Source organism: Ctenopharyngodon idella, chromosome 17 (assembly GCF_019924925.1).
Source record: "Ctenopharyngodon idella isolate HZGC_01 chromosome 17, HZGC01, whole genome shotgun sequence".
Taxonomy (NCBI): Eukaryota; Metazoa; Chordata; class Actinopteri; order Cypriniformes; family Xenocyprididae; genus Ctenopharyngodon; species Ctenopharyngodon idella.
The window spans coordinates 23,516,468-23,529,606 of record NC_067236.1 but is presented as its reverse complement, the minus strand read 5'-3'; the positions used below and the strand labels follow the sequence as shown (position 1 = coordinate 23,529,606).

The 13,139-nt window shown below is 35.0% G+C and overlaps 1 protein-coding gene across 7 annotated transcripts in view; it reads right to left on the bottom strand.

Moving 5' to 3' along the window:
• The window catches only part of LOC127498251 (kinase D-interacting substrate of 220 kDa B-like), a 66,630-nt gene that overhangs the window by 50,329 nt on the left and 3,162 nt on the right, over positions 1 to 13,139 (bottom strand). For 3 of the 7 annotated variants that reach the window (XM_051867395.1, XM_051867394.1, XM_051867396.1), the window contains exons 2-14: positions 10,703 to 10,853; positions 9,957 to 10,055; positions 8,206 to 8,304; positions 6,570 to 6,668; positions 6,315 to 6,413; positions 3,736 to 3,834; positions 3,420 to 3,617; positions 3,226 to 3,324; positions 2,954 to 3,052; positions 2,735 to 2,833; positions 1,062 to 1,239; positions 821 to 985; positions 556 to 735 (exon numbers count right to left, since the gene is read on the bottom strand). In XM_051867395.1, the coding sequence (XP_051723355.1) occupies positions 556 to 735; positions 821 to 985; positions 1,062 to 1,239; positions 2,735 to 2,833; positions 2,954 to 3,052; positions 3,226 to 3,324; positions 3,420 to 3,617; positions 3,736 to 3,834; positions 6,315 to 6,413; positions 6,570 to 6,668; positions 8,206 to 8,304; positions 9,957 to 10,055; positions 10,703 to 10,834 (1,645 nt within the window). In that variant the 5' untranslated portion in view covers positions 10,835 to 10,853. Of the gene's footprint in view, positions 1 to 555; positions 736 to 820; positions 986 to 1,061; positions 1,240 to 2,734; positions 2,834 to 2,953; positions 3,053 to 3,225; positions 3,325 to 3,419; positions 3,618 to 3,735; positions 3,835 to 6,314; positions 6,414 to 6,569; positions 6,669 to 8,205; positions 8,305 to 9,956; positions 10,056 to 10,702; positions 11,160 to 13,139 lie in introns of those variants that run through there. The other 4 variants (XM_051867392.1, XM_051867398.1, XM_051867393.1 and 1 more) reach the window with 2 other exon arrangements.

Below are 13,139 nucleotides of genomic sequence, written 5' to 3'. Positions count from 1 at the left end.
ATTTGTGGCTCTACTGTATTTATTGATTGTTTTTATTTGTAGTTTATTTATTGTTTTATTGTGGCTTACTACTTTGAATTTGTCTAAGTCTAAGGGGCCGTTTACACGACACCGTTATCAACTAAAACTTTGTGTTTTGGCTGTTCATTTACACGACACCGATGTTTTGAAGCGGGTTTGAAAGTGCAAGTTTTTGAAAACTATACCGTTATCATCTCCGTGTAAACGACAAAAACGGTGACGTCAGTCTATAGGCGCATAGTGTTTCTTTACAAAGTGACATCTACTGGCCTGGCATGAATAATACAGCATTTTTAATCATTTGCGCAGATCTGAGTGAACGGGGATCATTTTGACAATGTTGTCTTCTGTACGCGAAAAACGCAAACGAAAACCTTTTCCGTTTTTTGGTACATTGTTGTCGAGTAAATATAGCCTAAGTTGCCATTGCCCTTCTCTGTAATATGTTGCACTATGGTCCCAAGGGAATTATACTCATTTTTTAACACTCAGCCTGTAATGAGAGACATGAGAGTAAATTTGACGATTTCTCACCAAAGAAGATATACAGAAGGGTGAGCAGGCTGAGGGCCACAGCGATGGCCAGCTTTGTGTCAACAGCGAAGCCGAGGACCAGAGCCACAGATCCACAAAGCAGCAGAGTCAGAACCACCACCAGCCATGAGAACTGGAACAACGGCTCCACCTGCTGCCCGGCAAACGTCTTCATCTCATCTGATAGAGTGAAAACATAATCAGATTTCAGTCAGATGGTAAAGATACAACAAGGCCTTCTTGAATAGTCATTTCTGGCTCATACCCTCCAGTTTCTTAAGCAGGAAGGACTTGCCGCTACCCCACTGAGCGTAAAGCCCTACACAGATGGGCGGCTGCATGGTGGGCTCACTCAAGATGTCCGCCAGAGCGCTGCTGTACAGGTCATAACCCAGCATGTCCCCGTCACACTCAGAGGGAGACAGGTGCTCTGGGGAGGAATACATCAGAACTGTTGTAGACAGACATGTTAGTGTGCAAGCAAGTTTCGTTTGAGGAATACTCACTGGCTCCAAATATCTGTGTGAGGATGCTCTTCTGGTGCGTGCAGTCAATGTTGTAAGGTGTCTCTCCCTCTTTGTTGGGTCGGTAGAGCAAACGACCATCTTTGGGGTTCCTCAAGAGCAGCTCGGCGAGTTTACGGCTTCTTCCACGAATGGCGATATGCAGGGCTGTGTCACCTTTCTGAGAAGATAACATTCAAATTTTAGAGAACATTCAAATGCAGAAATTCACAGTTGTAAGGAAATTTTTATTTAGCAAAGATGGATTACTCTGATCAAAAGCCACAGTAAAGATATTTATAATGTTACAAAATATTTCTATTTCAAATGAATGCTGTTCTTTTGAACTTTCTATTTAAAAAAAAAAAAAAATCATTAAGTGCACAACTGGTTTTCAACATTAATAATAATAAAAATATTGATAATAACTAGACAAGTAAAGTTTGATGACAAACTTTGATGTTGGCTTGACAAAGCCAGGTCTGAAAGTTTAAAATAACTTTGAACAGACTGAAGTTTGAAAGTTTTTCTCAGAGAAAGTAAGTTATTAACATAATTTAACATTTTGCTAGCATGATTTAACACATTGTTAACATGAATTATCATATTGCTAGCATGAATTGGCATGTTTTAACACTTTGTTAGCATTAATTGGCATGTTGTTAGAATGTTTTAACACTTTGCTAACATGAATTAGCATGTTGCTAACATGTTTCAACACAGCTAACATGAATTAACATGTTTTAACACATTGCTAACATAAATTAACATGTTGCTAGCATGTTTTAACATTGCTAACATGAATGAACATGTTGCTAGCATGTTTTAGCACATTGTTAACATGAATGAACATGTTGCTAGCATGTTTTAACACTGTTGGCATGAATTAACATGTTGCTAGCATGTTTTAGCACATTGTTAACATGAATTATCATATTGCTAGCATGAATTGGCATGTTTTAACACTTTGTTAGCATTAATTGGCATGTTGTTAGAATGTTTTAACACTTTGCTAACATGTTTCAACACACAGCTAGCATGAATTAACATGTTTTAGCACATTGTTAACATGAATGAACATGTTGCTAGCATGTTTTAGCACATTGTTAACATGAATGAACATGTTGCTAGCATGTTTTAGCACATTGTTAACATGAATGAACATGTTGCTAGCATGTTTTAGCACATTGTTAACATGAATGAACATGTTGCTAGCATGTTTTAGCACATTGTTAACATGAATGAACATGTTGCTAACATGTTTTAACACATTGTTAACATGAATGAACATGTTGCTAGCATGTTTTAACACATTGTTAACAAGAATTAACATGTTTTAACACATCGCTAACATGAATTAACATGTTGCCAACATGTTTTAGCACATCGCTAGCATGATTTTTCCATTTGACGAAAATCTTAAGTTGGATCAGTAAGAAAAGATGTAGCACACAGAGTCAGAACAATCTGAAGGTCAGATCAGAGTTTGGTGGTTGTAGCTTTAAAGCTCTAGTTCAAATTTTGGTGAAGAAGAAGTAGCAGAAGCAGAAGAAGAAGAAGCAGAAGAAGAAGAAGAAGAAGAAGCAGCAGAAGAAGAAGTAGAAGCAGAAGAAGAAGAAGAAGTTTGTCAAGCTTAGATGATGTGCATGTAAACGTGGTTAATTTTATCATTTTACCTTGTCCACTGCTGACACTTTGGCTCCTTTGTCCAAAAGAAGCTCCACAATTTCCATGTTTCTCATCTTGGTGGCTTTTATGAGAGGAGTCTCTGCATCCTGACACATGAAGACATGTAAATAGGCCTGTCTTTCTTTACAGTAAACAATTATTAGCATCATATTTATAATTTTTATATAGTATTACAATGCCAAACCCAATGAGAATCAGGTATTTACCTTAGTGTAGGCCTCAGTATCAGGGTTGCATTGCAGGATGTCTCGTACCATGGTTGCGTTACCTTTCTCCACAGCCCAGTACAGGGCAGTCTTCCCGTCCTATAATAAAGAGCCAAAATGAATCATATGACCTGGGTCATCGTGATAGCTACTTCCTTAATCATGTGGAGATTAATAATACGTTTCTAATATGAGGCGAAAAGGGCATTATAACAAAGAGGCTGTTCTGTACAGATTAAAGTTTAGGACTGTGTGCTGATGGACGCAGATACCTGGCCTTTGACATCAATATCAGCATATTTATTAAGCAAAGCTCGGACGATCTCCACATGACCTCCTCTGACGGCTCCGATAAGGACAGTATCGCCACTCTGAGACATAAACAAGCACAAGACGAATGGGAATTTCAAGCTTCTTGAAATACTATCAGTAAAGGTTAAATGAGAAGCTATATGAGCAGCTCTACCCGGTCAGGGATGTTAACATATGTGCCCGCGTCCAATAGGTCTTGGACGATCTCAGTGTATCCCTCTATAGCAGCGATCATCAGCGCCGTGTTGCCATCTTTATCAGTCATATTCATGTTGGGGTTTCTCTTGAGCAGCTCCTTCACCACCTCAGTGAATCCACCGCGCACAGCCACAATCAGTGCAGTCATCGAGTTCTGCAGGAGAGAGATTGTGTTGGGATATTATTCTGTAAAATACTGTAATATGTATATTTCAGTGACTTTATTACATCAGCATGGGGCTGATGTGCACTTCAAAACACAAAGTGCATACCGCTCCTTCCTGGTCCACATTGGCACCGTTCTCCAGCAGGTGCATCACACAGTCATAATGGCCTTTTCTGGCAGCCCAGATCAGGGGTGTAGTGCCATACTGACAATGACAACATAAAAAAAAAACAATGAAATAACTGTATTATATCTGATTAACAAGCGTAATATTACCGTATAAAACTCTTCATGAGCCATTTTCAAAGCCATACATCACTTATTAATTATTAATGTGGTGATTATTCGTTTATACAATTCTGATTCTTGATTTACAGATAAGCAAATTAACTATATTACTTGGCATAATAACTGGTTATTGACATAAGAATAATTCCTAAATGCAATTGCAATGCAAAAGTGGTTTCTGTTGTTAACCCTCCGGCGCTGTTCGGGGTCTTTTTGACCCCAAATGACGATTTCTGAAATAAAAAAATAAAATTCTCTTTGTCCAAATGGCATGAGACTTTGTACGGTTGTCTTTCTAGATCTACAAATAAAAAAATAAATTGGAATGATATCTGTTTTTATGTTAGTGTGGAAAAAAAAAAAAAAAAAAAAAAAAAAAAAAAAAAAAAAAGTAACACTCGTGCTGTTCGGGGTCTCTGAACTAATTTTGTAACAAAATAATTGTTTTTATTTTAAACAAATGTAATTTTACTCTGTTTATTAATGTTTTTACTCAACATTTATGCAGTTTTTGGATGATTTATGATATATTTTAAATTTATATAAATAAATCGGTTAAAATAGTTTTTTATGTAAAATTCACCTTATAAAAGACCCACATTTCTAACTTTCATTCATGGGGATAACATGGATAATTTGACATGGTTTAGTGTAAGATTTTTGCCCATCATTTGGAAAATGCAGTTTTAAAAGTAAAAAAATTATCACTTTATCCAGTAGATGGCTGCAGAGCTCCACTATTTGCTGTGCTATTTGACTAACATGACTGAAAGACATCTTTTCACAAGTTTTTTTTTTTTTTCAGTTGGATTCATATCTAAATATTATGAAATCACAATTATAACAATAACAATTTTTTTTGTCAAAGTTTAACATTTTTTTGTACTGAAGAAAATCAGTTTTTCAATAATGTTACATTACATGTTGTCTCCAGAGACCCCACTTAGAAAATGGACAAAATTCATCCTCAAAATCAGAAACAATGCAGAACACAGACAGAAATGAAGTGGCACACTTTAAAACATCCACAATGCAAAATGATCATGCTCACACGCACATGCACATGTGCGCACATGTGCGCACACACACAGAATCCATGTGCTTTATTTGCTCATTTGTTATTTTGTTCAGTTCATTGCATTTTGATGTTCATGTCGTGTATTTGTACTCAGTATGTAATATAACTTATTTTTTTTCAGTACAAAAAATGCTAAACTTTGACATTTTTTATTGTTATAAGTGTGATTTCATAATATGATATAATAGATATAAATCCAACTGCAAAAAAAAAAAAAAAAAAAAAAAAAAACCTTGTGAAAAGATGTCTTTCAGTTAGTCAAATAGCACAGCAAATAGTGGAACTCTGCAGCCGTCTACTGGATAAAGTGATAATTTTTTACTTTTAAAACTGCATTTTTCAAAAGATGGGCAAAAAATCTTACACTAAACCATGTCAAATTATCCATGTTATCCCCATGAATGAAAGTTAGAAATCTGGGTCTTTTATAAAGTGAATTTTACATAAAAAGCTGCTTTTGTATAAAAACCTATTTTAATTTTTTTTTATTTATTTTTTTTTTATATAAACTTAAAATATATCATAAATCCTCCAAAAACTGCATGAATATTGAGTAAAAACATTGATAAACTGAGTAAAATTACATTTGTTAAAAAAGAAATAATTATTTTGTTACAAAATTACATTTTGTTGCCTGGGGTCTCCAGATACCACGAGTGTCAACCCCAAAACGAACAGCGCCAGAGGGTTAAAAAAAAAATTAGGCCATGAGTTAGCAATTTTAATAAATTTTGCAATTCATATCTACTTTCTTATTCTTTTTCTATTCAATATTTAACAAGTGCAGAATCTTTTTTGATGTTCAACATCTATCTAGAATTAAAAAATAAATAAATATACAATTTTGCAAGGTATTTACACTACTGTTCAAAAAAAAAAAAAAAAAAAAAAAAAAAATGTTGGGGTTGGTAGGATTTTTTATATGCTTTTGAAAAAAGTCTCACCAACAACGCATTTATTCAATAAAAAAAAATACAGTTATTTATGAAATATTATTACAATTTAATATATTTTAAAAATGTAATTTATTCCTGCGATGCAAAGCTGAATTTTCAGCATCATTACTTCAGTCTTCAGTGTCACATGATCCTTCAGAAATCATTCTAATATGTTGATTTGCTGCTCAAGAAACATTATCAATGTTGAAGAAAAAACAAACAAAAAAAAACCTACTAACTCCAAACTTTTGAACGGTAGTGTATATTATTTATTGGTTTCATGTGGAAACAGTTGACTCAGGTTTTTTTGTTCACTATCAGTGTTTATGAATCTAGTGTACACTCAAGTCAGCGTTCCATGAGATGGGAGTGATAAAGCACCTTGTCAGAGCAGTTGACTTTGGCTCCATGCTGAAGCAGCAGCTGAACAATCTCCGCATGGCCTCTTCCTGCTGCCCATATGACGGGGTAAACACTGTACTACTGGGACAGACAAAAATCAATTACGCACTGCAGAAAACACTCAAACCTAGAGATGAAATCTCATATAGGGCCACATTTTCACCCACACCTCATCTCTGAGCATTTTTAAATGCACAATAAATGTTTGAAAGAACTGGAAAGGGCTCTGCGGACCTGTCCAGTGATGTTTGGATTTGCTCCCTTCTCCAGCAGTAGATGTGCCACCTCCACACGACCCTTATAAGCAGCCCACATGAGCGCACTCCAGCCGCCCTACACACAAACATACTAAGGTCATTATATTCCCACATGACTGTCCTTAATAATAATCTCATGGTCACAGGACTGTGTGGATAAGCACATTTTCCCTGAGTCAGGGAGTGACTCAAACTATCGGCTGTCTCTTATGTTCCTTATTTGTTATTATAAGCTTTAGATGCTTACCCAGACAGCATTTATGGGCATCAGACACATTCAAACATTCCATTTCAAATGTTTAAATGTGCCTATGGTGCCCAAAAATGCTGTCTAGATAGGCAGCTCACAGCTGTGATGGAAAATACTTGACCACAGCATGACACTATATATCCAGGAACAACACAGAACTGCTCATCTTAAATACAGAGTATCACATATCACATGTTTCAGGAAGGTAAAAATTAAATGAATCCAGATGGGACAGTAAAGGATACACAGTTTTAAGACTATGGCTTTGAATTCAACACGTTCAAATTATTTTTAAAATTGAGCGATGAAAATATACAAACGATATAATTATATAAAATAATCCACAAAAAATATTTTATGTTGAAATTTGGTTAATCAAATTTGTCAGTCAATTAATTCAATTTAAAAATATTAAATTATTTTCACATCTGATGTAATCAATTCACAAATCGAATTGATTTCATATAATTCATTTACAAATAACCAATAAAAGTTAACAAATATTTGTTTTTTATGATTAATTTGAAATAAGTTAACACTTTACAATAAGGTCTCATTGGTTAACATTAGTTAAAGGGTTAGTTCACCCAAAAATTATAGTAATTATAGTTTATAAAGTTTAAAATATGGATATTATTCTTACAAAAACCCATTGCTTCGCTTCAGAAGGCCTTTATTAAGCCACTGGAGTCGTGTGGATTACGTTTATGATGGTTGGATGCGCTTTTTAAACCTTCAAAAACTTGGGCGTCATTCAATCCCATTACAAAGCTGGGAAGAGCCAGGATATTTTTTAATATAACTAAGATTGTGTTTGGCTGAAAGAAGATAGTCATATACACCTAGGATGGCTTGAGGATGAGTAAATTATAGGATAATTTTCATTTTTGCGTGAACTATCCCTTTAATGCATTAGTTAAATTAATTATAAACAATGAATTATTACAGCATTATTAAGCTTTATTAATGTTAGTTTATAAAAATACAGTTGATCATTGTTTAATCATGCTAGTTCAGTGCATTACCTAATGTTAACAAATACAACATTTGATTTAAAAAAAAAATGTATTAGTAAAAAATAAAAAATAAACAATTTTATTTTAAAAAATAAAAATAAACACTAACCAAGTCAGTTAACCAAGTTAGTTGTTAGATCATGTTAACTAATGCAGTTAACAAATGAAATCTGAATATAATTCATTTAAAATTGATTGACAACCTCAATTTTGACACATAAATATACTGAAACCTAAACAACTTAAACAATTTTCAAGGAGGTAAAGACTAAAAAAAGACATCATTCACAATGATAAGAACAACTGTTGATTTAATTACCTGCTCATGTCTTTAATCTGTGTCTTACCATGTCTCGATGCTCCACATTGGCATTGTTCTCCAGGAGTTCCTTCACCACTTCAGTGTGTCCCTCTTTAGCAGCTGAAATCAGTGCTGTCCAGCTATCCTAAGACAAGTGGAAAAAAAAAAAAAATCAGCTTATTTAATTACACGGTCTTCTAAAGATAAAGAAGTGTTTAGAAGATATCTGTGGAGTTTCAGATCGTACCAGCTGGTCATACCAGGTGGTCATAGTGAAGATTCTTTGACCGTCACCAGAAAAGGTTATATACTATACTGTGTATCTGCTGGTGTGAGAAGCTCAAAGTGTTTGTGCCTGTTAACGTCGTCATCTAGTCATTTGCAAAATGACAGTGCAGGGTACTAATTATTTAGATTCTACGGCCCACCCACACCTATGAAATCATCTGGTAGAAGAACTGTAGTCTACCAAAGTAGACACTCAGACATTAGCAATGTTTCCAGCCACCTATTTTATGTCAATTTTGGGATATCGCATAATAAAAAAAATAAATAAAAAAAAACTCCAGCTGGATGGAAATGCTACACTAAAAAATGCTGGATTAAAAACAACCAAAGTTGGGTTTTAAAATGGACAAATCCAGCAATTGGGTTGTTTTAACCCAGCGAATGGGTTAAATGTTTGCCTAACCAGCTGGGTAGTTTAATTTAACTCAACTATTGTTTAAAAATTACTGTAATGCTTGCTTAAAATGAACCCAAAGTATGTTGGAAATTAACATTTAATATGTTTAATAAATGAACATTTATTAATAAGTTTCATTAATAATAATTAAACATTTATTAAATTGCTTATTAATAAATGTTCACCTTTTGATTATTATTGTTGCCTCTAGTAATTATGTGTCTGATTTTTAATTTCCAACCTATTTGGGTTCATTTTAAGCCAGCCATATAGTAATTTTTAAACAGTAATTGGGTTAAATAAAACTGCCCAGCACATTGGTCAAACATTTAACCCAATCGCTGGGTTTGTCTATTTTCAACCCAACTTGGGTTGTTTTTAACCCAGCATTATTTAGAGCATATTAAAAAAAAAAAAAAAAAAAAAAAACATGCACTCAATTGAGTCTGATAATTTTTTTTTTTTTTTTTTTATCCAATAAGAGGACATGCGATAAACTACAATGGAAACATATACAGAATAAATCCCTCGATTTCTAAAAAAAAAAAAAAAAAAACGTTCAAATGTTGTTTTAGTTATTCTGAAATGCCTGAGCCAATGTCTGTCATCAAAATGATTTGGTATAATGGCCTCCCAGAACTGTCTCACATGATTGCCTTCACAAACATCAGGCAAGACAACATGACAGCATTTATTGGTTTTTGTCTGTGCGCTCTGAGGCACAAGTCATTATGATGTAGGATAAAAGAGCCACAGTGGCTTCCCCGATTGCAGCAACTTACATTCTTATTAGAGATACTATGTGCCAATTTCCCAGGAAGTGACGATTGTGTTCTCTTGATCACATGGAATGGAAATGCTGCTTTATTCGCAATGTTTTTGCGATATTCCATGCGATATTTTTCGCATTAATTTACATTCGCAACTTTGTATGGAAACATAACTATTGACTCATTTGCAAAAGAGTGCACTCAGATGTGATGAAACTTTCAAAAAAAATCATGCCATCCTGTTCCAAAAACAAGTGCAAGTTTATGTTTTGACTACATGATATGTCATGTTGTATCTCTCTGCTGTGTGTGTTTTGAGTTTAAATGTGAAGCACTACTCACAATATCATCCAAATTCACGTTTGCTCCCCTCCGGATGAGCTCCTGCACGATCTCCAGGCTGCCCTGCTCTGACGCCACCATGAGAGCAGTCTGGCCATTCTACAGCAGAAAACAATGACTCAGTACATATAAGTAAGCAAATTTAAAAAAAAAAAAAAAAAAAAAAAAAAAGCTACTTTAAAAGAAATATTCAGAGTACATTTCACCCTAATGTTTATGTATCATGTGCAAGTTTGGTATGCTGTCAGTTGCCAAGGGCAATAGTTTCGACTCATTCCTCAGTGTGTATAAATGAACGAGAAACATGTTTACAGTAAATACACTGTTTCCACAGTTTAACCATAACATTTAAACATCACACATAGCATGATACTGGTGTGACGGAACCGATTAAACAGAACTGTTTGTGCAGTGTTCAAACACCCAATCTTTCAACACCAGTCATAAAACTAAATCTGATTGCTTTCACTTAGTATCCATAAATTATAGCACTCCATAACACATAACCAGGAGTTCTTCCACCTAGAAAGTTAGTCCCACCACAAAAGGACAATTTACAGTTCAAATAACAGTTTTCCCAAGTTTTCATGAACGTGTAAATAGTACAGTAACGCCTCCAAAGCCTTAAAATGTCTGATGTGTTCAGCAACATGGCGAAAACAAATATAAATATTTTTTATTTTTATTTGATGAACACCAAGTTACAAAAAGTAAGAAGTGATATTGAAGGGTTCCTGCACACTCACTTCACTTCTGGTGTCCACCTCTCTGTACTTGTCCAGATGAGCTTTGATGGCCGAAAGGTTCTCCTCCTCCACATAGCTGAACAGACTCTGGGTGGTCAGGGAGCTCATCTTCAGAGAGGTGCTCACGTCCATGGCTGTATTAGGAACTCCACTGGAGAACGTGGAAAAGAGCAGGAGAGATACATCATTAAATGAAACTCTCCTCTGTTCAGCCATTATAAAAGACAAGCTTCTCCTGCTGAAGCAGACCAGATGTGGAACAACAAGACACACAGTAACAAGCTCAGTCTTGCTGTATTGCACAAAACATTCGAGTTAATGATGAACCGAATGTTAACTGAACAGACAGTAGGCCACTACCTTATCAGTATCGATTAGGATAAAGCCTGAATGATGCAAAGTTAAAAGCCTCTAATGCTGTCTGAGCAATAAACGGGGACTACGCTGATATTCTTTGGGCTGATTATCAATGTAATAATGCCTACACACACACACACACAAAAAAAAAAAAAAAAAAAAAACCTTTTCCCAAAGTTTATACTAAGTTGTTATTCTGAAGAACGGAGGAAGTAGTTCAAGCCTCTTAATGGTCCTTAGAAGGAGTTTGAGCAAATTAAAATGGCTTAACTTTGGCCTCAGAAATGCACACTGTAATCCAAGTCCATTCATTAAAACACAACAAACACACTAATATGGAAGAATTTGTGCTCTGTGTCACTCATCCATCTTTATTGTGTAGAAGGAAGGGGAAAAAGTCACATATGGAATTCAAAAAGTAGGGTAAGATGGGGGGCAAAGCCATTAATGTAAAATAATAACTAGAATAAGTGAAATATTTATTCTAATATTCATGCATTTTGACAATAACTGAAATCGCGTAAAGAGATGCATCTAAATTAAGGCCCGTTCACACCAAGAACAATAACCAGAATGATGACTATATTAGCGTCCACACCAGCGGATGATATTGTTCTGCTTATTCTAAGCACGTGGTTCAGTTTTATCGTCTGCCGCTTTAAATCAGCTGGGAAAAAAATGTTCTGGAAGTGATTCTAACGATATTGTTTCTCGATTCCGTTATCGTTACAGTTGTGGTGTTGACTCTGGTATTCTTTTATATTTAAAACAATTTTTAGAACTATATCTTTATTGTTATCTTTACATCTATCATTCTTGGTGTGAACTGGCCTTTACAACACTATATCAAAATTTGCATAAAATTCAATTAATTATTAAATAAATAATCCATGGTTTACAATGATTATTACATTAAATAATAAAAACACTCGCACAAACCAATTTTGAGGGTGTCATCTTCTTAACCCAATAACCTTTATCATTTAACTTTAAAATCAAAACATTTTAGCATTAAAAATCTAAATTATGGACGATGTACACAAAATCCCTACTTAAAGGCACACTATGTAGTTTTTGCCTCTAGAGGTGGCTTATTCAAAACAAAGGCGTAGCTTGATGACGCCTTGATTTTGCGGAATAACGGGAGGTGTTGTCTTCATGAAAAGAGTCCGATCATGTTCATGGATGAGTTAATGTATTAAAGATTTATTAACATTACTGTAGTACACAGTAAAATCCCCAGAGTTAAATCAACTCTGCTCAGAGTACATATGGTCCCTCTCTAAATAGCGTTAAAGTAACACTGAAGCAGAGTTAAAGTTAATGAGATAATTAAGCATTTAATAAGGCTGTGACTGAAGTAGGTTGTAGTTCTTGTGTTTCTCTTTTCTTCAGAGATTGTTAACAGCAGGTGTTCATCACTAATGCGCAATCATTAACTAATTGCTTAATTATCTCATTAACTTTAACTCTGTTTCAGTGTTATTTTAACACTATCTAGAGAGGGACCATATGTACTCTGAGTAGACTTGATTTAACTCTGGAGATTTTTCTGTGTATGAAGCAGGGTGTGTCTTAAAGCCGTTGGAGCAGAATGAGGCCGCTTGAGTGATTGCTAATGAGAGACGAGCGCGACACACTGCTTGAGAGCAGCAGAACTTTTATTATGCCACAGTCACCACTTCTGCTTCTTCCGGTCAAGCGTATGTGAGGTAACGCAGCGCTGTTTATCATAGTAGATACACTTGTGTGTTGAAAGTTGTTATAATACTTCTCTGTGCATTCACTCGGTGGCTACTATGAGACACTTGTTGCACACTGCAGTAAGCTAGATCGATATTGTAAAATATGGTAAAACATGGTACTTGCTGTAAATCAAGAAAACTAGATTTTAAACAGTAAAGACTTAGGGTGTTTTCACACTTGTCATGTTTGGTTCGATTAAAACAAACCCTGGTGCGATTGCTCTGTTAGTGCGGTTCATTTGAACATGTGTGAACGCTGCCATCCGAACCCTGGTACGCACCAAACAAGCGGACCAAGACTGCTTCCATACGAACTCTGGTGCGGTCCGAATGAT